This window comes from Microtus pennsylvanicus, chromosome 5 (genome assembly GCF_037038515.1).
Source record: "Microtus pennsylvanicus isolate mMicPen1 chromosome 5, mMicPen1.hap1, whole genome shotgun sequence".
NCBI classification, from domain to species: Eukaryota; Metazoa; Chordata; class Mammalia; order Rodentia; family Cricetidae; genus Microtus; species Microtus pennsylvanicus.
Genome location: NC_134583.1, coordinates 69,519,045 through 69,546,199, shown reverse-complemented (window position 1 = coordinate 69,546,199; position 27,155 = coordinate 69,519,045). Strand labels below are relative to the sequence as shown.

The 27,155-nt window shown below is 39.5% G+C and overlaps 1 protein-coding gene across 5 annotated transcripts; it reads left to right on the top strand.

Annotated features, from left to right (window-relative positions):
- The first annotated feature begins 1,487 nt into the window (after window positions 1-1,487).
- Window positions 1,488-25,714, top strand: Tial1 (TIA1 cytotoxic granule associated RNA binding protein like 1). 5 transcript variants are annotated; one of them, XM_075972445.1, is made up of 13 exons: window positions 1,724-2,200; window positions 4,798-4,859; window positions 8,895-8,991; window positions 16,401-16,499; window positions 16,730-16,784; window positions 16,920-17,007; window positions 18,849-18,924; window positions 19,879-19,987; window positions 20,720-20,815; window positions 20,931-21,015; window positions 21,218-21,341; window positions 21,676-21,815; window positions 22,926-25,714. In XM_075972445.1, the coding sequence occupies exons 3-13, from the start codon at window positions 8,980-8,982 to the stop codon at window positions 23,050-23,052; spliced, it is 1,011 nt and encodes a 336-aa protein (XP_075828560.1). In that variant the 5' UTR covers window positions 1,724-2,200; window positions 4,798-4,859; window positions 8,895-8,979; the 3' UTR covers window positions 23,053-25,714. The 5 variants fall into 5 exon arrangements, with proteins under 5 accessions (XP_075828557.1, XP_075828556.1, XP_075828560.1 ...); XM_075972444.1 differs by having other exon boundaries at window positions 2,096-2,200; window positions 16,350-16,499; XM_075972442.1 differs by lacking the exon at window positions 4,798-4,859 and having other exon boundaries at window positions 1,488-2,200.
- Window positions 25,715-27,155: the final 1,441 nt, after the last annotated feature.

The following is a 27,155-nucleotide window of genomic DNA, read 5'->3' as shown; positions in this document are numbered from 1 at the left end:
GAAAGAAAATGAAAGAGACCAGAAAAATCATATAGTGCTGCCTCTGCAGATGGAGGGAGGCTCAAAGAGCCAGATAACGTAGGCCACATACAGAAGTCAAAACTAGGAACGAAACAGTTCAGCAACACCTTGATTTTGTTGTTTCTCTCATCCTAACCCCCTTTTTGAGACAGGGTCTTAGGTAACTCAGGCTGGCCTCGAACTCACTATGTATCCAGGGCTGGCTCTGAATTCCTGATCTTCCTGAGAGCTGAATTTGCCGATATGTACCACTATGCCTGGTTGAATTTGCCTTTCTAACATCTATGACTGTAAGATAATGCATGTTTGTTTAAATTTATACTTTGTTACAACAGCAACAAGAAATATACATTGGGGGCTGGAGAGATGGCTCAGTGGTTAAGAGCATTGCCTGCTCTTCCAAAGGTCCTGAGTTCAATTCCCAGCAACCACATGGTGGCTCACAACCATCTGTAAAGAGGTCTGGCGCCCTCTTCTGGCCTTCAGGCATACAGACAGAATATTGTATACATAATAAATAAATAAATATTTTTAAAAAAGACATATACATTGGGTTAGGCATGGGCCAGTTAATTGTAGTTAATTGAATTATGGTTATGATTAATGTAGTTCTATCCCCCATGCAGGGTTTCTGTGTAACAGTCCTGGCTGTCCGGGAACTCACTCTGTAGACCAGACTGGCCTCAAACTCACGCACCTGCCTGCCTCCACCTTCAGGGAGTGCTGGGATTAAGGGCGCACCTGCCTGCCTCCACCTTCAGGGAGTGCTGGGATTAAGGGCGTGTACCACCCCAGCCAGCTCTACCTCCTCTCTTGCTCTAGCAGCTGTAAACTAGCACTCCACGTCCAATAACTCATCCAGACCATGTTTTAGCACAGTTCTCAGTTTCTGAGCCTCTTTCTGTTTTTGATGAGATCTTGGCATGTAATTCCAGGCTGGACTTAAATTTATTATCCTCCTGCGTAGTAGCATTGTGCACCACGACGCGATGTTTTTGTTTTAACTAGGATTTTGGTAGAGGCACAAGTCACATTCATGAGGGATTGCTCTTTTGCCTCCTTACCCACTAATCCGATGAGATAATGAGTAGCGATCCCTCCGGAATTTGTAAAGCAAGATAGGCTAAAAAGGCCTATCTTGCAGGGAAACACACTCAAAGACGAGGCTGGCTCTGGCACAGCCTCGATGTCCGCCACAGCCCCTCCGGGTCCAGTTCAGAGTTGCCTCTCTCCTGTCCGTCGCGTGAGACGGCGGTTACTGAATACAGACCAGCAGTTCTATGAGTTGAGGCTAGAAAGGCCGGCAAGCTGGGGAACCACGCGGACCCAGCACACTGCCTGATCCGCAGTTGAAGAAACCGCTCTGGGGCTGGACGGAGGCGGAGCTGAAGCTCACACTGGACCAACAGAAGAGCCTTAAAATGCTAGAAGCGATCCTAGGGCGGTCCCCGGCGCGAGGCACTCTGGGATTTGTAGTTTACTTCCCGGAAAGCTTCTCGCTCATTTCTGCCGGTCGCCTTTTAATCCTCGCTCCCTCCCGGCACATCAACTATTTTATCGCGGCACGTCCTCACGTACGACTACACTACCCAGAAATCTCTCCTTCGCGCTCCGGCAGGCTCCGGGTCGTCCTTGGACTACAGTTCCCAGAAGGCCACTGGAGAAGGGCTTCCCCCGCTTTCCCGGGACCACAATTCCCAGAGACTTGACTTCGCGGCTTTTCTCTCTGTGTCGTGTGTCTTTGGGAGCTGGCTAGGCCACTAGGCCCACAGCGACGACGTGCTGCGTCGTGTCCAGTGTCAGGGTGTACTCTTTTGCCAGGCTTTCTGTTCTTTCAACCACTTTTGCCGGACAGGCCGTCGCAACTGGCCTGAGCAGTGACCTGGCGGGCCGCGCCTGCGCCTTGAAGCGTTTCCTGCCTGTCTGGTGGCGGCGGCCATTTTGTTCATCCTCCTCCTCCTCCTGCTCCTCCTGGTTGGAGCGCAGTGTCCGGAGCGGGCTGGGGGGGAGCGGACCGAGAGTGGGGTTCAGTACCTTTTCCTCTGTCCCCAGCCGGAGCCCGGAGCCCCCCTCCCCTTCCTTCCCACCCCCTCCCCTCCCCGGCCCTGCCCTCCCCCTTGTCCCGGGATCACTCCGTCGCACCCACCATGATGGAAGACGACGGACAGCCCCGGACTCTGTGAGTACCCGAGACCGGGGGTGCCAGGCACCGAGCGGCCCGGGCACGCGGGATGCTGAGGGAGGGAGCAGGAGACCGGAACCCGAAGCTGAGAGCCCGGCGTCCCGGTGGAGCGCTACGAAGTGCATTCCTCATCTGTCCCTCTTTCCTAGAGAAGGAAGCCCTCCCTTCCCCCCGAACACAGTTACTTTCTAGGGTGTAGGGCTCGTCTCTACCTTTTCCTCCCAATCCCTTCTTTGCACACCCTTCCTAGACCGGTCTTGTTGTGCACGGCTGAGGCTGTCAGGCTCGGGAGAGCTCCGGCTCCCCCTGTGCTTTGGGGACTCCGGGCTGAACTGGGAGCTGTGGGTCTCCACGGGGGCAGGGCTTGGCGGGGGTGGGACCGCTGCTGCACCCTCTGGCGTGAGTACTCAGCCTCAGTCCACGTCCTCAGCGGTCCACGTCCTCAGCCTCCGGGTCCTTTTCCCGAGCCTACCGCTCTTTAACCAGAGAAGCCCCTTGTCTCTTTCTGCCCCACGTGCCCCACGCTGTCAGAAACACCCGCCCATCGCCCGCTGCTTTTCAAGTGCCAAAGAGATTGCCTTTTGCCGCCGTGCACCACCTCTGTCCCTTGGATAGCGAAGTTTACTTTGAGCGCTCACTACGCCAAACTGACAACCAGTTAAACTCCTTTCGCTCAGTTGGCGATGCCGCTTCCTAATCGGTTTGTGCGTCAGGACCATCAGAGTTGGAGAAAAGGATGTCTTCTCCCGCTATTTGATGCGTGTCTTTTGGGTGCTTTTTTCCGCGGTCTAGCAGTTGAGTTTCACCTGATGGCCAATTTAATGAATGAATTGCATCTTCCAACCGCTTAATTGGCGTTTCCTTCCTTTCCCCCGATGCAGAGTGATGACTCAGCGTCTGTATTCCTTTCCAGATAGTGTGGCACTCTTTTTTTCCTTGGTCTGAGTAATTTCTAATTCATTGTTTAAAGTGAGCACCTTGGGGTTACCAGCCTCTCCAGGCCAGCTACTCCTGCCTGGAGTAAGTACACAGAGTCAGCCTGCTGCATTGTCTCTCTTGCCTCGCTCTGCCTGGTATTGATTGCTATGATGATCAGAGTCCACTTGGCCGGGTTAGCTGATGGGGAAAGTACTTTTGGGGGAATAGACTACGGTGGGTGGATACTCAGGATCTCTGACTAGCTTCTCAGAGCTTCATTCTTACCACAGAAAAGATGTTCAGTAAATATTCAATGTTGATATCTTTTTCTTCCTCTCTCTCTTTTTTTTTAAGCATCGTTTATATTTTCCATTCTTATTTCTCTTAACATCTTACTTGGCAAATTTGAAAACAACCTAAACATATACCTGTGAATGAGAAGTTTGGTAAAATTTTTTGTGTGTTTTTTTTTCCATTTCTGTTTTCCAGAAAAATTATAATTGAGACAAAACTTGAAATTTGTTCTTAAATTTTTGTTTAAGCCATGGCTTTGCATTTAATAGCTAGCAGTGTGTACTTATATAAAAGCATCTGGGGAAACTAGACTTAAGGCCTAGCAAGCATATATTCAAGGAAGATGGCAGTTACATTGTATCTAAAATCCCTGAAATGTCATCATTGCATCATAATAGCTAGTGCTTACTTGGTAAATTCTCAGGTCTCATTAACTGCATCTATTTGTTCTTAGAACAAGTCTCTTGCCTTTGTCTGTTACATAGTATGCCTTTTTCTGTTTCTTTTATTCCTGTAAATTGTCTTTGCATCGCTATCAGGGCTCATCCTCTAGACCAGAGCTAAATTGTAGTATTTCATACATTTCCATCTCGAGCACTTGTCTTTTTCCCCTGAAGCACTTCGGTTGTCAGTGTTTAGTTAGCTAAACTGCGATATATACATATTGAGGGGATAAACATCTTAAGCTCTGTTCTAGTCCGTCACCGTGTGTTTGTTATGTCTTCCTTTTCCCACTCTTCATGGACAGTCATGGTGGGTTTGGTTTTGTTTTTATTTATTGTTATTATTATTTTGGTTTCATTTTGGTATTAGAGACAAGGTTTCTCTAGTTTTGGAGCCTGTCCTGGAACTCTCTCTGTAGACCAGGCTGGCCTCCGACTCACAGAGATCTACCTGTCTCTGCCTCCTGAGTGCTGGGATTAAAGGCACCACCACCGCTATGCTTTTGCCTTGCTTTTAAATGCAAGAACTGTACTGCTTCCTAGGTCTTAACCCTCCCTGCACTTAGTTCACTCCTTGGAACGTAAGAGGTACTCAAATATTTTAAAGCTGTACTTCTTTGGCTAAATTAGTATTAAGCATTGTTTTTAGAAGTTCTTATTGACTTAAATTATAGGCGGACATTGTCATACTTTCTGAAGTTTGTTGATTTATATATATATACATATATATATATACCTAATGTAAAGTCTTGACATCAAAGCAAATGTTTAATAGGATTTGATTTTGTTTATGAAGAACCTGTATTTTGCATTGTGATCTATGGATTAGGTTTCTCAAGTGACTACTATGTTTTAAAACAATGTACTTTAAATAAAGTTTATCTTAACATGTTTACTTTCAAATGCCTGTGTGTTACTAGTAAGGTTTTCTTCCTGCAGACACACACAAGCTAAGACATATGGTTCTATCTTCAGAAAACAATATGGTGTTTATAGCCTAGGTAGGTCTTTAAATATTCATTATCTACAGTATTACTAATTTATCTGATGATATTTAAAGTGGTATAGAATTGCCTTGATGTTCGTCTGAGATCTTATTTGTCATATAGTTGCTTTAAAGGTCTGTTTTCTGATGTTCCTCATTTTCATTTGACATTTATTTTGGGGTATTATGTATTCATGATCTTAAAAACAAATCAATGAGATCCCAATATGTGATATTGGTGTTTGAATTAGACCAGCCTTGTAGGACGTTTCCGCCTTGGGTTGTGTTTTTGCAGTGCAGTGATTTGGTCTGTGGTATCTGAACCCACAGTGTGACACTAAATTATATTAGCAGTCAACTGTAGTTTAGTCTATTCATCTATTTGGTGTACCAAAACCCTAGAAATTGTACATCTAGGATTCAACGCTATAAGGCTATTTATTCTTCCTTGATACTCAGTAAAAAGGAGGTAATAAGCCTGTGATTTAAAGTGTGTTCTGAACATCTGTGAACAAAACAGAAGAAAACAGTGTAAGATTGCATAGACTTGGCTACACCATTGATTTAGCTATATTGTGGCTATAATCAAGCTGGTTCAACTTGGTCATCTTTGTTTCTTTAAAGCTTGTATAGGACCATCCTTTAGAGGTCCTGGGTCAGGTTAGTTACCCTACTCTACCTTTCCAGCTTTGCCTCCTTCTGAAAATCCTGTAGTAACAGCTCAGACAGCCCTTTAGAGGGCTGTTCAGGGTTACTGTTGGAAATCTCATTTTGTATAGGAACTTGTTAAGAATGATCAGAAAACTACAACAACCTTTATGGAAATTTAGCCCAACAGTATTTTGTATAAAAGTGCTGGTAATTTCGGCCTTGGTAGGGTTACTTTCCAGAGTGAGAGCACATTCAGTGGAAAAGCTGTCATTAGCTTTCTGCAAGGCACCATGTTCTTCATTTCTGCCCAGTTGGACATAGGAAGTAGTTCACTGCACTGTGAACTTCTGCCTGCTGTGAAACTGCCAAGTTTTCTAGTCTCCAGTTGGATCTTAGACCCAATGTTAGGGATAAAGGTATCATTCAGTTATTAATGTTTCGGTTCCCACAGTTCCTGTTCTTAGAAGACAAAATAGACTGTAAGGTATGCATTTTCCTTATTTTTATCTTGAGTTAAAAGTCATTTCTGGAATTTCCTAAGTATTTCTATTTACTATAAGAACTCAGACCGTTTGTCTTTGTCTGTTGTTTTTGCACATGCTCCTTCAGGTAAAAATTGCATATTTAAAAACTTGGAACTTTAGAATATACTTAATACTACTTAGCTGCAGCAGAAGGTGAAGTATAGAAAATATTGTTTGAAAGAAAAAGATAACAAATTCAGTAAGCTATGAAAGATGATACTAGGTTGAATGTTGAATTTTGTCTTAAACACCATTGTTAGAGTTATTCTGGGATAGATGATTTTTTGATAATGTAAAAGGCACAGTATACAATATTAAAAATATAATTTCTGCCTTTGTTAGATACATAAATTATAGAACCTTGAGTAGAAAAGTCAGTCTAAAATTTGGATAAATGTAGGTGAAATTATATACTAAATTGTATCCTTTTCATCTTGACAATTGAAGATGTTCTCTGTTGTTCCAGAAGGCTTTGTATAGTTTTGGTTTTTCAAGACAGGGTTTCCTTGTATATCTTTAGCTGTCCTGGAACTTGCTTTGTAGACCAGGCTGGCCTCAAACTAACAGAGACCCGCCTGCCTCTGCCTCCTGAGTGCTGGGATTAAAGGTGTGCACTGCCATGCCTAGCCAGGCTTTCTATGTTTTTAAAATTGAGTCTGCTAAACCAGGCAGTGGTGGCATGCTCCTTTAATCCCAGCACTTGGGAGGCAGAGGCAGGCAGATCTCTGTGAGTTCGACCAGCCTGGTCTAGAGAGTGAGTTTCAGGTCAGGCTCCAAACTACACAGAGAAATCCTGTCTTGAAAGCAAAACAAACAAAATAAAAAAAAAAAACTTTTAGTCTGCTGCTTTAGCTGTTAACTCTTGGAAATATTTGAAACATAGGATACCTTAGCACTGGTGTTTATTCTGTAAATATTTCATGACATTCTAAACTAGAATTTTAACAATTTTTAATCTTTGACACTGCTAGATACAGAAATTAATTATATACATCAATGTGCCTCTGGAACCAGGGAGTTTCCTACCTGATTGAAAATGGGTTGACTTAGAATGAAAGTCTTGTTAAACAAAAATAGCTTTTATTGTGACTTAGCTGTGAAAAGTAACATTTAATGTTTTTAAACATGAACACAATCTTAAAACTGCATAATCATCAAAAATTAACATGGTAAAATGATGTTCTATTGTTTATTTTTGTTACTGGCTAGCTTCATTTTTAAAACCACTGTTATCCTTTGCCCTCTGCAGGCTAGACTGGTCAGGTGAACATAGATAGTGTTTAGAAAATCAAGTTCACTTGCTCATTTTCTTTATACTTGGGTCTTTTTTACAAAGGAGGTTATTCCATAGTTACAGGCTCATAAAGTCCCTGTGAGTGAAAAGGGGCAAGCAGTCATTTATGGCTAATTTGTAATCCCTTCAACTGTTTTCTACTGCTGGGGGAAAAAAATCACCGTGTGGCCTACGGTGGGTCAGTTCCATTTAATTATAAGGAAAAGATGGCATACTAGACCTAAACCAGTTTGTCAGCTAGCTTATTCTTTATTTCAATAGCGCTGGACTTGTATTTCAGCCTGAGAACATGTACCCTGAGGTTGTTGGTAACCACTGCTGTGACATTCTTAACTAAGCTGGGAAGTTGTTACTCATGTTTTTTCCTGTTTTTGTTTGTTTGTTTGTTTTTGTTTTTTTTTAAATTGTGTGTGTCCCCCTGCATGTATTACATGTGTATACATCTGGGTACACAGGTGCTGGAGGAGCCCAGAAGAGGGTGTTGGAATCCCTGGAACTGGAGTTACAGGCAATTAATTGTGAGCTGCCAGACCTGGGTGCTGAGAACTGAACTCTGTCCCCTACAAGAACAGCAAGCATGCTCGATGACTGGGCCACCTCTCCAGCCCCATTCTTAACCAATCATTTTAGGTTTTTCTGAAGCTTAGCTTTCTCCAACCCTTTTTCTTTTAGCATGTTTCATTTGAAAGCTTTGTATTTAACGTGGCAACTGTTGCAAGCCTTATTTTGGTCTCAGCACTGGTTCCTAATGTTGTGTTGTGGTCAGAAAAGTAAAATGGTATCATTTTACTTCCCAGAAGAAACTATGTCACATTTTACAAGTAATGTTTTGGTTTATAAAGTGATTCATGACAAATGTACACTTAAAGTGTTATTTGTTGAGAACCAGAAAGATTTTGGCAATTTATTGAGAATGTAAGACATAAATCAAGTTGTAGTAACTCATAAACCAAGGTGATCATCTTTGAGGGGTTAGGTGTTGATTTTTCTTTTTTCTCATTGAAATTTTTAATCAACTGCTAATTAGGGAGAAAAGCTCGAACCTTTAAATATCCAGTCAAAAGCATATTTGGGTCTATCTTAAATTTTCCTCTGAATTTCTAAAGAATTCTTAAATTTCTTTTATTTGTTATCTAAAGATTGTTTTGTTGATGCTGATAGAAGGTATAAATTATTAATTCCATTGTTCTTAAAGCAATGAAGATGTGCCATCACTAACAGTCTTTTTTAGCCCAAACTGAAGCAGACCTCAGCACCTCCACCCACCCACCCTCTGCTCTGCTAGAACAACTTGACTCTCACTCTCTTCATTGTTCATGAAATTGTTTTGGTTGGCAGTGTTGAGATGAGCCCACTAACAACTGCTGTCTAGTATTAGTTCATCATCAAGATGTTTTAGTAAATCAATATTTGTCATATTTATGTTACAAATTCTGAAATTGGAAATATAGCTATCATAGGCTTAACTAAAAAAATTTAGCATAGACGGGAACTTGAAATAAAAGATGAATTAAATAATAACACATCAGAGTTATAGTCAAAGAAACATTGCTGATAATGTTTTTTTCCCTCTCTCATTCAGATACGTAGGTAACCTCTCCAGAGATGTGACAGAAGTCCTTATACTCCAGTTATTCAGTCAGATCGGACCCTGTAAAAGCTGTAAAATGATAACAGAGGTAAGATCTTCCTGGTTAGGAGTGTCATCCCTTGCCTGATGTTGAACATTTGTAGTTGATACATGAGTTGATTAACACCATTTAAAAATTCATCTTCAACCTCAGATTGCTCTGTGGGAGAGATTCATGTGTGTGGTATTGACTTAATCCATTGATTTGGCCAGTGAGCTAGGGGAGGAGGCAAAGACTCTGCACTATCATTGCATGTCCTCCATAATGTGTTTAACTCATAAGTAGCCCGTCTGGGAAGATGTAAGGCGATGGTATTTCACATTCTCCAGTGTAAGCGCCGATAGCTCAGTCTACATGTCAAGTGAAGGGATTGGTAAGTGTTGAAGCCAACATCCGGTTATTATGTGCTCAGCAGAGCAGTTTGCATCTCATGTGTCTTTAGTAAATACTAAGGTCTGAACAACTTTTTGTACATAGGAATTTAAACTGTTATAATAATTTTATTTGGGCTAGGAATGTAGCTCAGTGGTAGAATCTGCACTTGTAATATGCAAGGCTCTGGGTTCATTAACCCCTAGTACCAAAATCCAAAAGTTTTGTCTTATTTTTCAAAGAAAAATTTTTACTTTTCTCAGTTAAGACTAGTTGTACCCGGTGGTGCGTGTGTCAGTTACTCTTTTCTTCCTTTCTGATTATTTATCAAGTTTTTTTTTTTGACTGCTGTGTACTAGATACTATGGTAAGTGCTAAGAAATCAGTGGTGAATAAAAGAATTCCTGGCCCCATAAGATTTTACAGGCTTAGCTGGGTGGTGGTGGCGCATACCTTTAATCCCAGCACTCGGGAGGCAGAGGCAGGCAGATCTCTGTGAGTTCGAGACCAGCCTGGTCTACAAGAACTAGTTCCAGGACGGGCTCCAAAACCACAGAGAAACCCTGTCTCGAAAAAACCAAAAAAAAAAAAAAAAAAAAGATTTTACAGGCTTGTAGGGACTGAAGTCAGCCCTCACATAGGAAATAGAATATAAGTGCTGGAGGATCAGATAGCTTAAACTGCTGTGGGAGCATCAGGACAATAGCCACTGTGGTTGTGGGTCCTGGGATGTTTCTACTAGGAGTCAGTACAGCCTGAAGCCTAAAGGGTGACAGATAACTCTTCTGTATGAAGTCTGAGGAAGAAGAGACTATGGCGGAACAGGAGTGCTTGTGAAAAAGAAAAACCAGAGATCTGTTTCCTGACAGTTGTCTTTAGTAGATGCATAAGTAGAGTTTGAAGTAGAATTAGTCATAGAGATGCCAGCAGGTGATGAAGCAAGGGTGTATAAAGCTGGTGTTCTAACCTAGAACTGTAAAAATCTGTGACAAGCTTTGGCCTTTTAATCTAATTGCCAATAGTTACCTTCTATTCTGGTATATAATTTTCCTTCTTTTCATTCCTAACTTTGATTATACTTTTATTCTTTCACTAATGGGAAATAATATTTTTCATGGGTACTGTTGAAAGCACTGGGAATGCAATGGAGAAGCAAATGAAGCTTCAGAAGAATAGAGATAAGAGCCATGGTGAGAATAAGTGTTCTGTGATGACCAAGTGGCTGATGAGACTGAGGCCACATGTAAGGGAAGATGTCACTTCTCTTAGTCTAGACAGGAATACCAAGATGGTCCCGTCTGTGTTAAGGACTGGAGCAGAGGAGCGCAAGTAGCAAAGGCTTCACAGTGGTAAAGAGATGACTGGCATCTAGTGGGTGGTACAGGGTGGTGGTGGGGATGGAGTCCAGCAAGACAGGGAGGATTCAGTGTGGGCCTGGACAGAGCTGGGATAGAAATGCCAGGTTGTTGGAGAGATTTTCTTTTTTAGCCAAAGAGAAGACAGGGTTTAATTTGTATTTTAAAGATTGTTCTGTGTGGAAATGAGTAATTTGTGTAGGATTGTAGGGTACAAGAACAGGGGAAACCAGGCAGGTGTATTCTGCAAGTCTGCACCGAGGTTATAGGTTGTTGAGTTTTAGGATAGTGGTGAAGAAAGACAGTAGATAAATTTTTATTTTGGAGGTAAGAGCAATAGGACTAGAGTGTCTGTAAGAAACAGGGAGACTTAGATTCTTGTCAGTGCAATTGTGTGGGTGCTAACATTGCTACTTACTAAAATGGGAATGACTGAGAAAGGCACAGGATGGATGGAGGAGTGGTGGCAATCAAGATTTCTGTTTTGGCAGTGTTAAATTTAAGATACACTTTGTCTATACAAATGGAGGTTATATGTAGGCAGTTGGATAAATGAGTTTGGAATTCTGGAGAGACCAGTGCTGATGTGTACAGTAATATTTGAAGCCATGTAAGTAAGATCACCTAGAGAGGGGTGGTAGAAAATGGGGGATGGACAGACTGAAATCTGAGGCCTGCAGGTTGGAACAAACATTCAAGAGTTCCAGTCAAAGTTAAGAAGGGACAAAGGACTTTCTGAAACATCTTGCAGAGAGGAAGTGGGGACACCAGATAGGCTGTGGCATCAAAAGAAGAGAACATTTACAGGAGGGAGGGTGGGAGTCAGATGTTTTGAATGTGTAGAAGAACAGAAAGGAGGGTCAGGTGGTGGCGGAGAAACACTGGTGATTTAACATGCAGGCAAAGTGACTCCGGGGTACAGAGGATGCAAAAAGTGGAAAGAGTCACTAGAACGTGTTTTGTTGTTTGTTTGTTTTCGGTGTTTTGAGACAGGGTTTCTCTGTAGCTTTGGAGCCTGTTCTGGAGCTCACACTGACTGGCCTCAGACTCACAAAGATCCTCCTGAGTACTGGGATTAAAGGCGTGTGCCACCACCACCCGGCTATTAGAATGTTTTTGAGAGACATTTGATAAATATTTTAAAATCTATGTGCATACAGACTTAGCCATGAGGAGTAGCACTCTTTACAGCTTAGCCATGTCTTACAGTTCCTAGATTCAAACTTTAGTTTAAAAGTCTCTCATTTTTCTGACTTAACATTTATGTCATCCAGTAATGATGACCAGACTAATTAAGGTAAGGACTCTACTGATTGTTAGGAGTGTTGCTTGAGCAGTGGTCTAGGTAGGAAGTTTCCAAAGGACGTGGGTTCTAGGAAGGAATACCTAATATCTTTCCTTTTATAAATTTGATTTTGTTATATAAAGAATCCTGTTCTTAGCTGGGCGGTAGTGGCACACACCTTTAATCCCAGCATTTGGGGACAGAGACAGGTGGATCTCTGAGTTCGAGGCAGCCTGGTCTACTGGGGAGTTCCAGGACAGCCAGGGCTATACAGAGAAACCCTGTCTCGAAAAAACGAATACATCAACAAACAAACAGCCCCCCCCCAAGAGAATACTGTTTTGGTTTTTTTCCTCTTTTTTTTTTTTGACCAATTTTGTCCTGACCTGTTTTTTGTTTTATTTCTTTTTATTTGGCCTTTTTGTTGAGATGGGTCTTGCTACATAGTCCTGAAACTCACCATGTTGGCCTTGAACATGGGGGATATCCCTGAGTGCTGGTGCTTACAGGCCTGGGCAACCATTTGCACCTGTCTGGATTTTTTTTCTTTATCAGATGTTATCATAGATTCTAGTTTGTTTTTTTTTTAGATTCTAGTTTTTATAATATAATGATATGCAGTATGTATATACATATAATCTCTAATTTTAATTAAGACAAGCATTAAAAGTTTTAGCAGCTGATAGTTAAGATTTGACTTTTTAAAAACATGGATCAAACAATGTGATATAGATATTTAAATATAATAGTCTTTAGCTCTGATCATCCTCTTTTCAAAATATGAATGAAAATAGGACATTTCATAAGAGAACAATTTAGAAATTTGGTTTTTGAGAAAGGGTCTTATGTATCCCTGACTGTTCTGGAACTTGCTATATGGACCAGATTGACTTCAAACTCAGAGATCCATCTGCGTCTGCCTTCTGAGTGCTTGGGTTAAAGGTGTGTGCCACCATGCTCAGCCCAATTCAGATTAGATACAGATCTAAGTGGCGTGGTAAAAATCCCTTAGTGTTGAGAATGAGGCACAAAGGATTTCTGTATCCAACATGTTGAGGTTGTGCGTGCTGCCCACCCGTTAGTCACTTAGTGACGTCATCAGATGACTAAATAAGCATCTATTTAGTGCTCATGTTCCAGGAGCTTGAACTTAGTAGTGGCCTCAGTGTGAAGTAAGGCTGGCAGTTCAGAAATCCCAACAATAAGACGGAAAGGGTGAAAATTCTAAAGTTAATAAGAAAACTATAGCATGAATAATAAAAACCCAGAGACAGATATTGGGGTTCAGCCTGAAGGTTCAAAAAACAAAGCAGCCAAGCCACTAGAGAGTTCTTACCTCTAAGAGATCCTCAGACTACCCAGGCGGTGGTGGCACACGCCTTTAATACCAGCACTCGGGAGGCAGAGGCAGGCAGATCTCTGTGAGTTCAAGTCCAGCCTGGTCTACAAGAGCTAGTTCCAGGACAGGCTCCAAAGCTACAGAGAAACCTTGTCTTGAAAAACCAAAAATATATATATATATTCCTCTCTGGTGCTGGGATTAAAGGCGTGCACCATTGCTGCCAGCCTCTATGGCGCACTAGTGTGGTGACTGGGATTAAAGGTGTGTGTGCCACCACTGCCTGGTCTGTACAGCTGACCAGTGTGGCTGTTTTACTCTCTCATCTTCAGATGAGCTTTACTTATTAAAATACAAATGAAATATCACTACAGAAAGCTACATGCTGAGTTTGTAAAGATTAGCAATAGGAGAGAATCTTCTGTGAAAGTGTCAAAAGTGGAAAACAAATTAATCCTAGTGTTTCTGTCACACCTAAAACTCCACTTAGCCTATGCTGGCCACAGTGTGTTAGTGTGAAGATGGACAGGCATGCCTGGCCAACCAGAGTCCCGTGGTGAAACCTTGTCTCAAAAGCAAACGAAAGATGAACAGGCATTATAAAAAAAAACAGTATAGTAGGTTGGTGGTAGCGCATACCTTTAGGCCAGCCTGGTCCAGGGTTACAAAGAGAAACCCTGTCTTCAAAAACCAAGAACCAAGAAAGAAAAAAAAGAAAAGAAGAAACAGAGGACTTACTTGATGCTATCATAGATCGCAGGCATCCATGGGATCTTAGAAGTTTTTCCCACAGGTGAAAGCCACTGTACACAATCCCCACAAACAGAATATGAAACCTATATGAACGTATAGGAGCTGGTCTGCTACTAGTTATATGAAATTGCTATTACAGTGCATAAATATACTAGTTTCCTAATTTTATTTAGACAGGATCTCACTATATATCCCTGGCTGTCCTGAAACTGCTATGAAGACTAGACTGACTTTGAACTTGAAATCACAAGACCCACCTGCCTTTGCCTCTCCACTGCATGGGTTAAATGTGTACGCCACCAAGCCTGGCCCACATTGGTTTTTTGTTTGCTTGTTTTTGTGGTCTGCCAGTCTTTAGTGAATGTGTCTGGTAAACATTCACTCATTCAGAGGAGAAAACTTTATTTGGAGTCATCTCTCCTATTTCCTTTCCTTTCTCTACTTCTTTCTCTTGTCATATGGATATGAGAATAGGATTTTATGTGAGAGCTCGTACTTTCTTTTCATTGCTAATAATCCCTCCCTCACCCAAAGAAATGCCTCTGGATGCTATATCTTTTATTTTTGTTTTGTTTTGATTTTCAAGACAAGGTTTCTCTGTAACAACTCTATCTGTCCCAGCACTAGCTCTGAAGACCAGACTAGCCTTGAATTCACAGAAAACTGCCTGCCTCTGCCCCCAAAGTGTGGGATTAAAAGGTGTGCACCACTACTGCCTAACTGGTTGCTGCATTTTTTTGGATTTTTCTACAAAAATTTTCTGGGATGAGAAATAGTAGTTGTTGAAATATCTTTTATTTTATCTGAAATTTTTATTCCTAGTAAGTTCACATAAAGCATATAGTCCGTGTGTTATTCTCTTGGGGCTTTTTACACTAAATAGTGTTAAATGTTTTTAATCAAATATAAAGAATATGTCAGCTGAGCTGCTGGCCAGTATAGGTTTCAGTTTTATAAAAATATGTGTTTTTTACATAGCTCTAGTTTCTTAGCATCCTTAGTAGCTATGTATTTGCCAACTAGTGAAGTTTTGTTTTGTTTTTTATCTTGGTGTTTTGTGATGCAAAGTTGTAGCTTTGCCCTACATTTACTTAATATTTATTTAGTTACTTGGTTTTAAGATACTGAGTAGCAAACCCAGGCCCTGACACATGCTGGGCAATTTTGCCCTACCACTGAGCTGTACCACCTTGCCAGAATATGTAAATACATTTTTACCAATCATATGCTAGATTACTAGTGTATTTTATGGACACCGAAAGACATATTCAAAATATCTTTGCTCTCCAGTATATTGGGCCTTTTAAAATTTTTCATTTTAAAGCTGTGTCATTCATATGTGTGTACATATACTGACCTTGAACTTACAGTCTTCTGATCCTCCTGCCTCTGCTTCCCAAGTGCTAGAGTTACAGGTCTGTGTAATCCTGCCTAGCTATCATGTCTATTTTGGAAGATGGACAATTCATTTCAGCAACTAATTACAAATCTTGAATTTTTCTATTTCCATTCTTTCCTCTTCTAGACAAGAAATGCATTATATCCAATCTGTGTAGCAATACAAAATGCTGCATATTGTAGTATCCACTGCTCTAGTTTTGATAGAGGTAAAATGGATTGATTTCTATATATTTTGTTAGTTTATTTTTTGAGACAGGGTCTCTAACTAGCCTTGGCTGTTCTTTGGCTCTCAGTGTAGACCAGGCTGAACTCAAAGTCATAGATCTGCCTGCATCTGCCTCCCAAGTGCTAGGATTAAAGGTGTGCACTACCATGCCCAGCTGCATTTTTTTTTTACCTTTATAAGTCTGGAATATAGTATATGAAGGATTATAAAACATAAGTAGAAATCAGCCTTTTAAAATAATGTTGGAGCCAGGTGGTGGTGGAGCACACCTTTAATCCCAGCACGAGGAAGGCAGAGGCCAGCAGATTCTGAGTTTGAGGACAGCCTGGTCTCCATAGCGAGTTCCAGGACAGCCAGAGTTGCACAGAGAAACCCTGTATTGAAAAACCAAAACCTAATAAGAAAAATAATGTTGGAAGAAAAGAGCAGTGATTAGGAACAGTCTTTACTAAACCTGAGGTAGAGGGTTAGGGTTAGTATTAAACATGCTTCACCAGACTTGGATATTTTAATTCTCACAGTCACGATTCTTTACTATTCGTGTGGCTCTGCTGGAATACAACAGTATTCTGAGGTTCAGCTTAAGTCTTAAGTGTTAGGCTTTCATAAGCTTGTACAGTCTCACCTGTGCATTCCTAGCTGTCAGTAATGTTTTTTCCTGGATTTTCTTCTCAGCAACCCGATAGCAGAAGGGTCAACTCTTCTGTTGGATTTTCTGTTTTGCAGCATACAAGCAATGATCCATATTGCTTTGTGGAATTTTATGAACACAGAGATGCAGCTGCTGCATTAGCTGCTATGAATGGCAGGAAAATTTTGGGAAAGGTAAGATAATGGGATGATGGCATCCAGTAAACGTATGTTTGCATGTTAAATCACTCTGCATTCTTTCTTAGCAAGATTTAAAATAGACAATCAGCTACTGAGTGGTCTCTATTCAGCCTAGTGCCTTTACACACATAATCCAACTTGATAAATGATATATTAAGTGGTAAGTGTTAACAGCTCATAATGACATGCCTAATAATTGTATTAAATATAATCTTTGCTTTTAGGAGGTCAAAGTAAACTGGGCAACAACACCAAGTAGCCAGAAAAAAGATACTTCCAGTAAGTACTCCTGCTGCATTTACTGTGGAAGCCTGACGTTGTCCTGGCAGCATTACCAGCTTACCTACGGTGTTTTTCCTCCTTTAGTGTTCCCTGATTTCTTAAGTATTTGATTACCAAATGCTTTGATTTCAGATCACTTCCATGTGTTTGTTGGGGATTTGAGTCCAGAAATTACAACAGAAGATATCAAATCAGCATTTGCCCCCTTTGGTAAAATATCGTAAGTATCATAATCAGTATCAGACTCAGTAGTGATAGGCAAAACTATATGATTAACTTGTATTAGAATCAAGGTTTTCTTTCTCTAGTTAGTGTGTTTTTCTTTGGTTTTTACTTTTGTTTTGTTTTGTTTTTTGAGTAGATGTTGTTGCAAATGTTGATGTCATTTCAATGTTTAGGGTCTTGTTTTCAGATAATCCTGTGTATAATGTTTGAAATTTTAAGTGATTCTGTTGGTTATATTTAAAGCAAATATTCGAATGTTGAAGCTTCCAGCTTTTTGTCAAATGTTTGCAAATCTTAATGCTTAAGAATATTGGGTTAATAAAAACTAAATGTGATTTATATTGTGTATTAAACTTTTACTGGAGGAGTTTATAAGTGGGGGGAATTTAAGCAAATCTTTGAGTATATTATGGTTAAATTGGAAATGTTCATGTTTAAATATAATGATAAATGTATTTTGATATTTAGCTTTCAGAAAAAGAATACTGTTGCAATATTAAAATGTTTTCTTGTCTAGATAATAAATATGAGATTAATTTGATTTTTGTTAGTGATACTTGATTCTGCTAGGGAAGGGACAAGTATGGGTTGATTTTTTTTAAAAATATATATGCTCAAATTGTGTTATTTGATTCAATATTTTAGAAAATGGTTGCAAGTTTTATAAAATGTCAATTTATCTTTAATTAAAATGAATTTGTTATATATTTGTCAATTTAAATGTATGACTACAGAAATGTTTTGATTAAGAACAACAACTTTTCTATTAACTTTTATATGATTTGTTGTTCTATAGATTTATTTGTAAGAAACATTTAATTCTTAATTTTCTGTTTTGATATTTGCTTTGCTTTTTAATCTAAGTGTGGTAAGTAGTACTGTTGTAAAATAGTATAAAATGATACAGGTTGCTGTTTTTGATCTTTATTTATACCTGAGACCTGCAGTTTTTCTACAGTCCAAGTCACAATTAAAAGTAATAGCATTCTGGTTATTTTGCAGAATTGCTCATAAGAATGGACAGGATCTTGAAGGCTAACTGCAAGGAACTGTGCACACTGGAACTCAGTTGTAGATTTTTTTCTCATTTCTATTTATTCTTATTATACATTATTTATATATACATATTTTAGTATTTACATTTTAACATTCTATATTCAGTGGAGTTCTATATTTCCAATCATTTTAACTTACTCACTAAAATTTCTGTGTAAATTTGTTGTTTTCGTACTGGTGTGCTTAGCGTTGTTGTTAGTTTTTTATTCTCCTTTCTTAAATTTCTGAAAATGTCAATTTTTCAAAATTTACAGCTGCCCAAACTCCAAAATGATGATAGAGAATTGACCAAGAAAAATAAAGAAATCTGTTAACAGGCCATGTATGCCTTTTTAATTCCTATTTTTTCCTCTTTTTCAATTTTTTAATATTTCATATATTTTGTATCACTAGGCAGAAGACATTTAACTATTTAGATATTGCATGGTAAAGTAGTTAGCATTGTTGCAGTAATTTATAGAATCAGTAAATCTTAGAGGACACTAGCAAATAGAATATTAGAAAAGGAAACTGTTGTTCCTATTAATCTTCAGCTTTGAGTATCTAGTTAGCAAGCACAGGTTATGTGATTAGGTTGCATGTTTATTACATGTTTTTGTCCTACTGCTTTTTTCTAACAGGTAAAGAAGCATTAGGGAGAGTTCAGGAATGGCTGTAGTTAATTAGGGCTAACTGGAGTTTATTTTTAAAATGCTCACAATACAGTGTGTGTGGTTCCTTTTAGTTTTTATTTTGAGGGTGACTTTTACTTCCCTCATTTAGCTGTGCTTCTTTTCACAGGGATGCCCGGGTAGTTAAAGACATGGCAACTGGAAAGTCCAAAGGCTATGGTTTTGTATCTTTTTATAACAAACTGGTACGTCCTTTCAATCAACTCAGTCTTCAATTCAATTCTGGATTTAGTTGCTTTATTAAAATTAACGATTAATGATTGAAACTTAAGGTGCTTGAATGTTAATTTAGGAATATAATTTATATTAATAATAGAAAATAATTCTTTTATTAACTTGAAAATATCTAGAAAAGGCTAGGGTGATAATAATGAAGGAGGATTATGAAAATGCATTTGTGCATTGGTGAAGGCAGAATGAATTAGTAGTAAAACCCAAGACCAGTAGAAGTGAACCAATATGAGAATTATGTTCGGTTTTAACAAGGAAAGTCTCTATTTTAATTGTTTTCATCAAAACTATATTTTCATAATACACACACACATATATATGTATATATATTTTTTATTTACTTGAGACGGGTTTCTCTGTGTAGCCATGGCTGTCCACTCGCTTTGTAGACTGGTCTAGCCTCGAACTAACAAAGATCCACCTGCCTTTGCCTCCCGAGTGCTGGGATTAAAGGTGTGTGCCACCACACCCAGCCTCATATGGAATATTAATTGTTCCAGCAGTTATGTATGTACGTTAGCCTCTTTTCACATTTTCTTTATTACATTACAAAGCAACCATAAAATTAAGGCTCTTCAAAATGACACAAGATTTCTATTTTTTTTTTTATTATTCATCTGTGTATATTGGAGGAAAATGATTTTGGAGTGGTGAATAAGATTATCTTTTTTCTTTATATTAGTGAAATATAATTCTTAAATTTAAATATTAGTATTTTGAACCCTGTAAGTAGAAAACAGCTTTATGATTCAAGTTGTTTTATTGGTAACATCTTTGTGCTGAGTGGACTCACACATGATGAGATGTATTGGATGCAGCAGTATCGGCTTTCATTTTTGTCTTACTGGGTCTTTTACATCTGGTTTTGTTTGTTTTGTTTTCTAATTGCTCTTTTTTTTTCTCTATAGGATGCAGAAAATGCAATTGTGCACATGGGGGGCCAGTGGTTGGGAGGTCGACAAATCAGAACCAATTGGGCCACACGTAAACCACCTGCCCCTAAAAGTACACAGGAAAGTAAGTTATATCTGCATGTATGTAGCAAGCATAGATTGTGATTATACCATGTACCATTATGTCTTAATTTCTTAATATTTAAATTACTGTAAGCTTTACCATGAATCTCATCATATGAACTTTAGATATAAGTACCCTCCAGGCTAAGAACCAACTGATTTATTTATAGATGAGATCTATATTTAAGGCTGAGGCTATAGCTCAGTTGGTAGAGTGCTTCTGCTTGCCGTTAACATACATGAGGCCCTGAGTTTGGTCCCCAGCATCATATAAACCAGGTATAGAGGCTCATGCCTATAATCCCAGTACATGGGAAGTGGAGGCAGAAACAGAAATTCTCAGAGACCTCTTCAGCATCATAGTGAGTTTGAGCCTAGCCTGGGATACCCGAGACTTCACCCCCCTATCTGTTAAGTCACAGAAAGAAGAAAAAAAATTTGTTTCTCCTACTGGAATATATCTTAACAGTATGTAGCTGGGAGTGGTAGCCCAGTACTTGGGAGGCAGAGGCCAGCCTCTTTCACATAGTTCCAGGATAGCGAGGGCTACATAGAAAGATACTGTCTTAAAAAAAAAATTAAAAATGGTATATAAGAACAAAAGATTGTATATGTGTGTGGTGTTGGGGATTGAACACGGGACCTTACATACGCAATGAGCTTTAAGGTCAGCTCAAAAACTAGTTTTATAATACTGTTTAACAGTCCAAATTTTGTTACTTTCTTCATATAGCTAACACTAAGCAGTTGAGATTTGAAGATGTAGTAAACCAGTCAAGTCCAAAAAATTGTACTGTGTACTGTGGAGGAATTGCTTCTGGGCTAACAGGTATAGTCTTTGGCTTCATAATTACCTTCTCTGTTGGTGTTTCAGCACTGTTAGTATAAATTTCATGACTAGCATGAGCTGTAAATATTTTCTTTGTATATTTTTCTTTGTATAGATCAGCTTATGAGACAAACATTTTCACCATTTGGACAAATTATGGAAATTCGAGTTTTTCCAGAGAAGGGCTATTCATTTGTCAGGTAACACGCCAGCTGTAAAGCCATTCTCTTACTGCTTATTCCTCCCTCTTACATGAGTGGATTCTTACTAGATGGCAGTTTGCCTACAGAATGTAGCTTAAAAAAAAATGCCAGCTGAAAGGTGTCAGCCAATGAGTTCCTATATTATTTGCCCAAGTTCTTAAAGAGTGAAGACAAAACCTCACTGTCTTTCTCCTCCTAGATTTTCAACTCATGAAAGTGCAGCCCATGCCATTGTCTCTGTTAACGGTACTACAATTGAAGGACATGTGGTTAAATGCTATTGGGGTAAAGAATCTCCTGATATGACTAAAAACTTCCAACAGGTAATTCGATTTTTCTTAGCACTTTCTAAGGTTTCCATCTTACATACCTACATAGGAGCTTTGGAAATTGTAAAATAAACAGTAAAATAAAACATATAGCTGCTTTCAGTTGATTGTGTAAATGCTATTTCAAAATTGTTTTGCGGTATTAACTGAATCTTAATACTTTCTTTTCACAGGTGTCACCACCCCAATAAACTTAGACAATGATAAATAACAGAGTCCTATTCACATAAGGGTGCTTACTTAGTTTTTCTCTTCCTTGTCTCCCACTCTTTCTTCAAATACGGTGTTTCTTTCTTGTTCCCTAAAACAAGAATTTGCTTTCTCCTAGGTTGACTACAGTCAATGGGGCCAGTGGAGCCAAGTGTATGGAAACCCACAGCAGTATGGGCAGTATATGGCAAATGGGTGGCAAGTACCTCCCTACGGAGTCTATGGGCAGCCATGGAACCAACAAGGATTCGGAGTAGAGTGAGTTGTTTTGGTTTTTCCATTGTAGAAACTGATGAGTTCTGGGGAAAGAGAAATCTGTGCTCTCCTAGGGGAGAGTCTACTGAAATGATGTTATGTCAGGACATTTGGGCTGTAAATGGAATACAGCAGATCTCAGGAAGTGGAGTTTGTAGCCCTTGCATTACAGAGATGGGGGTGTAGTCTGACCTCTCTCTAAGCAGCTAGCTAACTCATTTATAATAGCAGTTTTATTTGATTTTATGTGTGTAACAGGTCTTTGCCTAGATATGCTCAGAAAGATGATGTTTCTATGTTTGTTTGGCCTATCCTAAGACACCTTGGGAGCTGATATGACATAGTGTAGTTTGCCTTGTGTGAAGTTTTTCCCCTAGGCTGAGTTAGACCTTTATTTTCACAAGTTTATTAAAAATACCGCAAGAGTTGAGGGCTGTAACAAGAGTACTGCCTCCTAAGTAATTTATTTTTATAAGACAGTGTTTCATTCTAGGCCAGGGTGGCCTGGATATTACTGACTCCCAGCAGTCCTGTCCCAACCCCTCCCCTCCCCAGGTACTGGGGTGCAGATAGGAGGCCTTATACCTGGCTCACCTAGGATTGCTATTATCATTATTATATTTTTATTTTTGAAACAGGGTTTCTCTGTGTAGCCCTGGCTGTCCTAGATGTTTGTTTTTTGAGACAGTCTTACTATAGCTATAAGCCTTGGTTGGCCTTTAACTTTATATAGACCAGGCTGGCCTGGAATTCACAAAGATCACCTGCTTCTGCCTCCCAAGTGCTGAAATTAAAAGTGTGTACCACCATGCCAGCCCTCATTATTTTTTTAAGAACCAGCTTTGAGGTGGTCTGCAGACTTGAGGTAAGCTGTGATTGTCCTAACAAAGCTGGACCGAAGTGTGGGGCATCACATCGCATAGACAAGGCCCTGGGCGTGATCCCCAGCACAGCACAAAGTAAAAGCTGTAAGATGTAATGGTGGTGGTGTGTGTCCTGTTTGTTGGGGATTCGTGGTTTATCTTTGTGCTTAGAGTCTGCCTGGTTTTGTATAGCTGTATAGATTATCTCTTTGTGTTTGCTGAAAAATTTTTTTCCCTACTTTCTTCCAAGTCAATCACCTTCTGCTGCTTGGATGGGTGGATTTGGTGCTCAGCCTCCTCAAGGACAAGCTCCTCCTCCTGTAATACCTCCTCCAAACCAAGCTGGTTATGGAATGGCCAGTTTCCCAACACAGTGAGCTGGGACTCTAAACACAGTTGTAACTCACCATAGGCTGCAATTTCGTATGACACTTTGAAGACATGAAAGTAAACATCGGAAGTGAGAATATTTATTTTAACAATTGAAATGTTGGAACCCTTAGCACAGCTTTGCCTGGGGAAGGACACGTGTCTTCTAGTTCTGCCTTTTTAAGTTTTTGTTCATGATGGAGATGAACATGATTTTTCTTTGTGTACAAAAACTAAAATAAAGTCAATAAAGACAATTCTGACTATAAATTTTGATATAATAGGAGAAATGGGTAATACGTTTTGATTCTTAGACACTATTCCGTTTTTATCTTGCTGTTCAGTATTTTAACTCACTGTGTTTTTAAAAGAGCAAAAAGGGAGTATCATGAAAACTGAGAATCACATCAGTACGTCCTGAATTCTGATACTCCTCTCCCATCCCTGAGGTGGACCACATTGAAGTCAGCAGGAAAAGTGTGATTTCAGAAGAAATACGTGATGTGTGGGAATCGCTGTGGAAGAAATATTGTTTCTCTCTCTATTAAAGAAACTGAAGCCAGACTGAAAGCTTGCAACCTAAATAAGGAACAGCATCGTAGAAGTCCCTTGAGTGAATGCTGGTGGTCCACATTAATACATATTTTTAAAACTTTCAAAGTGTTGGTTATCAAAATGTAGTATATTGCATTTCATTCTGGGGGGAAATTCCAAGTATGGTGTTTATATTAAAGTCAGACAGTCATACTTGTGCTTTTACATGGAGTTTAAATGATAAACATTGTAAATATTGAATAACTACAGTGTTCCAAAAGCATGCTTCAACATAGAAGTAGCAGCAGTGTACTTATCCGAGGTGACAAGTGACATCTATTCTCACTGCAGCGAGGGAGCGCAGTGCTCGGTAACAATGTTTCAGATGCCGTTTCCAGGTTGGCCATGTAAATGAAGATGACACAGATGACCACACAGAAGAAGCCTTAATTTAATTTCATACAGATCCTGAAGCATTAGTATATTCTAAATTGTAAGTGGAAGTAAGTTAGTTTTGGACTTTTTTTTCTTTTTCTTTTTTTTTCTTTATTTGGTACAAAATACCTTGATTAAAACCAGTGAAATGATTTCAAATTTTCCTGTAAGTTGTATAGCACAAATGTTTTTTTAAAAATCTTGGGATGTTTTTAAAAATTAGATATATTTTGCCCAAGAATTTTTTTAACAAGATTGCTAAAATATCTTATTTAGACAGCTTGATATACCAATTTATAATTGGATATTCAATTTAAGTCAAACACAAAGTTGTGACTTTTATTCCTAATTTGTTCTTTTTCCTTGTGGGGAGTGTGTGGGTGACAGGCCTGAAGAGGCCTGAGTTGTATGTGTGCACAGTTTGTAAATGAACCCATGGGGAAGATGCAGGAGTTCCTGGTGTGCTTCCATGGCATTTTTCAGTCTTTGTGGATACAGTCCGCCTCATAGTTCTATAAAACAGGAATGTGAAATAGAAAACAATCTATGTTTCAGTTGTGACAGCTAGGGGGTGCAAATGTTCTGGCAGTGTATTAAACCTGTTGGCCTGTGTATGCACAAGAGCAAACAACCCCTAACGGTTCAGTGGTAAGGTCGGTAAGATGCAGCTGGTGGCCGCGCTTAGCCATTGAAGTCTAATGATTAAGATAATGTGGTTTTATATGTTGGTGACCACAAAAATTCTGGTGTTTTTCCTCCTTCACAGCCAAATATATTTAGTATAGAAATTTACAGGGTCTGAAATTCATTTTTGAGCCAAAATCTTATGTACCTTAGTTGTTTTTTTTTTAAACCACAATAGTCCTGTGTTATACTTGTCTATGATTGAAATAGCCCTGTTTCTTCTGATCATCCTACCTTTGGGGGATGTTCCGGAAAAGGTACTTTATATTTTATAAGAAGAAACCAATAAGCTAATATTCTGCTCCTGAGTTAAGATTTTTGTTAACCTTTGCGAAACTCAAACATCCTAAGGATTTTCTAAATTGATAAAAGCTTTTATTGAATTAAAATTTCAATTTGCCTTTTTTCCTCTGCCAGTATATTAAGTAGCTTATTGAGATAACTAATGGCTAATTCTAGTGTAGCCTTTTCTGTTATATATTCTATGATTTAATGAAATTATCCAGACTAGTTACATTGCCATAGTGAGCGTGTGACTGACATGTCTTTTGTCTTAATTTGGATGAGAAAAAAAGTTTTCTTGATAAGTCAGTCACAGTCATTTCACAGCAAATAGTTTTAAGATAGAAAGGGAAATGTCCAGACGAATTGCACTATTTTTGAAAGTACAGTGATCAAGCTAACACAGGTTCAGACTGTCTTACTACGCAGATTTGAGTTTGTGCCATCTCGGTCCACTTTAAGCCTAAGAACTGTTGCCTTTCCCTTCCTGTGTTCGTAAGAACAGCAGAGAGACTTTTTGGCATGCAAGGAAATGTCTCTTCATAGTTTCTTGAGATTTATCTTGGTGTGTTTCTGCCTGCCATCGTCTGTGCTTGAATCCTTTTCTACTAGCATTTCCTCGATGCCAGTCCGTCTGATCTTTATGTCTGCCGGCAGTGAGAGGCCAACTAAAGCCAAAGCTGTAAACCACAGTTGAAGTAAGTCTTTCAATAAAGACTAGACTATGTAAGTGCCTTTTTCTTATTGTTGTTTATTGTGTAACTGTTTCAGGCTGCCATGAATTAAGCAGTTTGCTTTTATCAGCAAGGAGTAAGACATACCTATAGTCTCCGGACTTGGACTCTTTGTGTTAAATAAAATTTAAGCTCTGTATATGGAGGGAAAGAAATTTGTGCACATGGGGTCAGTAAGATGACTTAATGGGTTTAGATATTTGCTGCTAAGCCAGGAAACCACATGGTGGAAGGTAAGAACTGATTCTGAGCTCTGTGCACACTGGTATATGTGTAGGCTCACTCTTTTATTCCATTTATTTATTTATCTATCTATCTATCTATCTGAGACAGGTTTTCTCTATGTTATTAGTCTTGGCTGTCCTAGAGCTCACTGTGTAGATGAGGCAGGCTATTAGCTCAGAAATCCTCCTGCCTCTGCCTCCCTAGTGCTGGGATTAAAGGCATACACTGTTAGACTTGACAAATGAGTGTAATACAACTTTTAAAAAGAAATTCTCATCCTTCTAAAAAGTATATTTCTGTTAAGTGTTATATAGTAAGAACTTCATTGTTTTGGATTCCGTAAGCATCACTCAGAAACACAAATGTTAGAAGTAAATACGAGGGTTCTAGACACATAAAGTACAGGTATCTACAAATTAAACCCTCACTGGTATTTATGGTGTAGATCGCAAAGATGCAGAACCTTTTAACCTTTTCCAGTTTTAAAAAAGCCTTCACTCTCTGGAAGTGGGTGGCACACACCTGTAATCTCAGTATTCTGGAGGCTGGGCAGGGTGTCAAGTTCCAGACCAGCCCAAGCTACGAAGCAGAAACCCTGCTTTAACACCCTCCCCCAAGAAAAAAATCCATGTCACCCAAGGGATATGTGCTATGTTTAGTAAAACAGTATTCTAGTAATCGTCTTCCTAAGTGAAGATTGGTAACTATCTGGAGGGGGCAGGTTGGGCAGAGAGTCAGGGATGACCTTGACCTTGAGCATACCAGAGAAATGCTCTGTTCTTGGGAGACTGGCTCCATCTGGGAAAGAAAAGTTAAAAATCTCAGTATGTAGCCCAGATCTCATGATCCTCCTGCTTTAGCCTCCCTAGAGCTGGGGTTATAGGTGTGTGCCACCACACCACAGTGTTTAAATGCCTTGTTAAAATGAAATTTGCTTCCTTTTTTCTGCTGAAGTTGGGTTTATTCGAAAGACTCGAGCTAGGCTCTGCATTATAATTAAGGTACTCTGTTTAGGCAGATTTGACTAAGAACCTAAATGTGAAAGAAAATTTAGGGATGAGAGTAAAGGGAACACCCTACTGAAAAGGGGGAGGTGAGGAGATGGCTCACTTGGTAAAGTGCTCTGCAAACAGGAAGACTTGTTGGAAGCCTGGTTCCCATAGTGGGGGCAGAAACGGGCAGATCCTGAGACTTCGCTGCTCAGCCAGTCTAGTTGA

Excerpts from the sequence above, each read along its gene's own strand:
- Tial1 (XM_075972441.1), top strand. The coding sequence starts at position 2,169 with ATGATGGAAGACGACGGACAGCCCCGGACTCT. Across the intron at positions 16,785-16,919 it reads CCAGAAAAAAGATACTTCCA|ATCACTTCCATGTGTTTGTT; the intron begins GTAAGTACTCCT and ends CTTTGATTTCAG. Across the intron at positions 18,925-19,878 it reads TATCTTTTTATAACAAACTG|GATGCAGAAAATGCAATTGT; the intron begins GTACGTCCTTTC and ends TTTTCTCTATAG.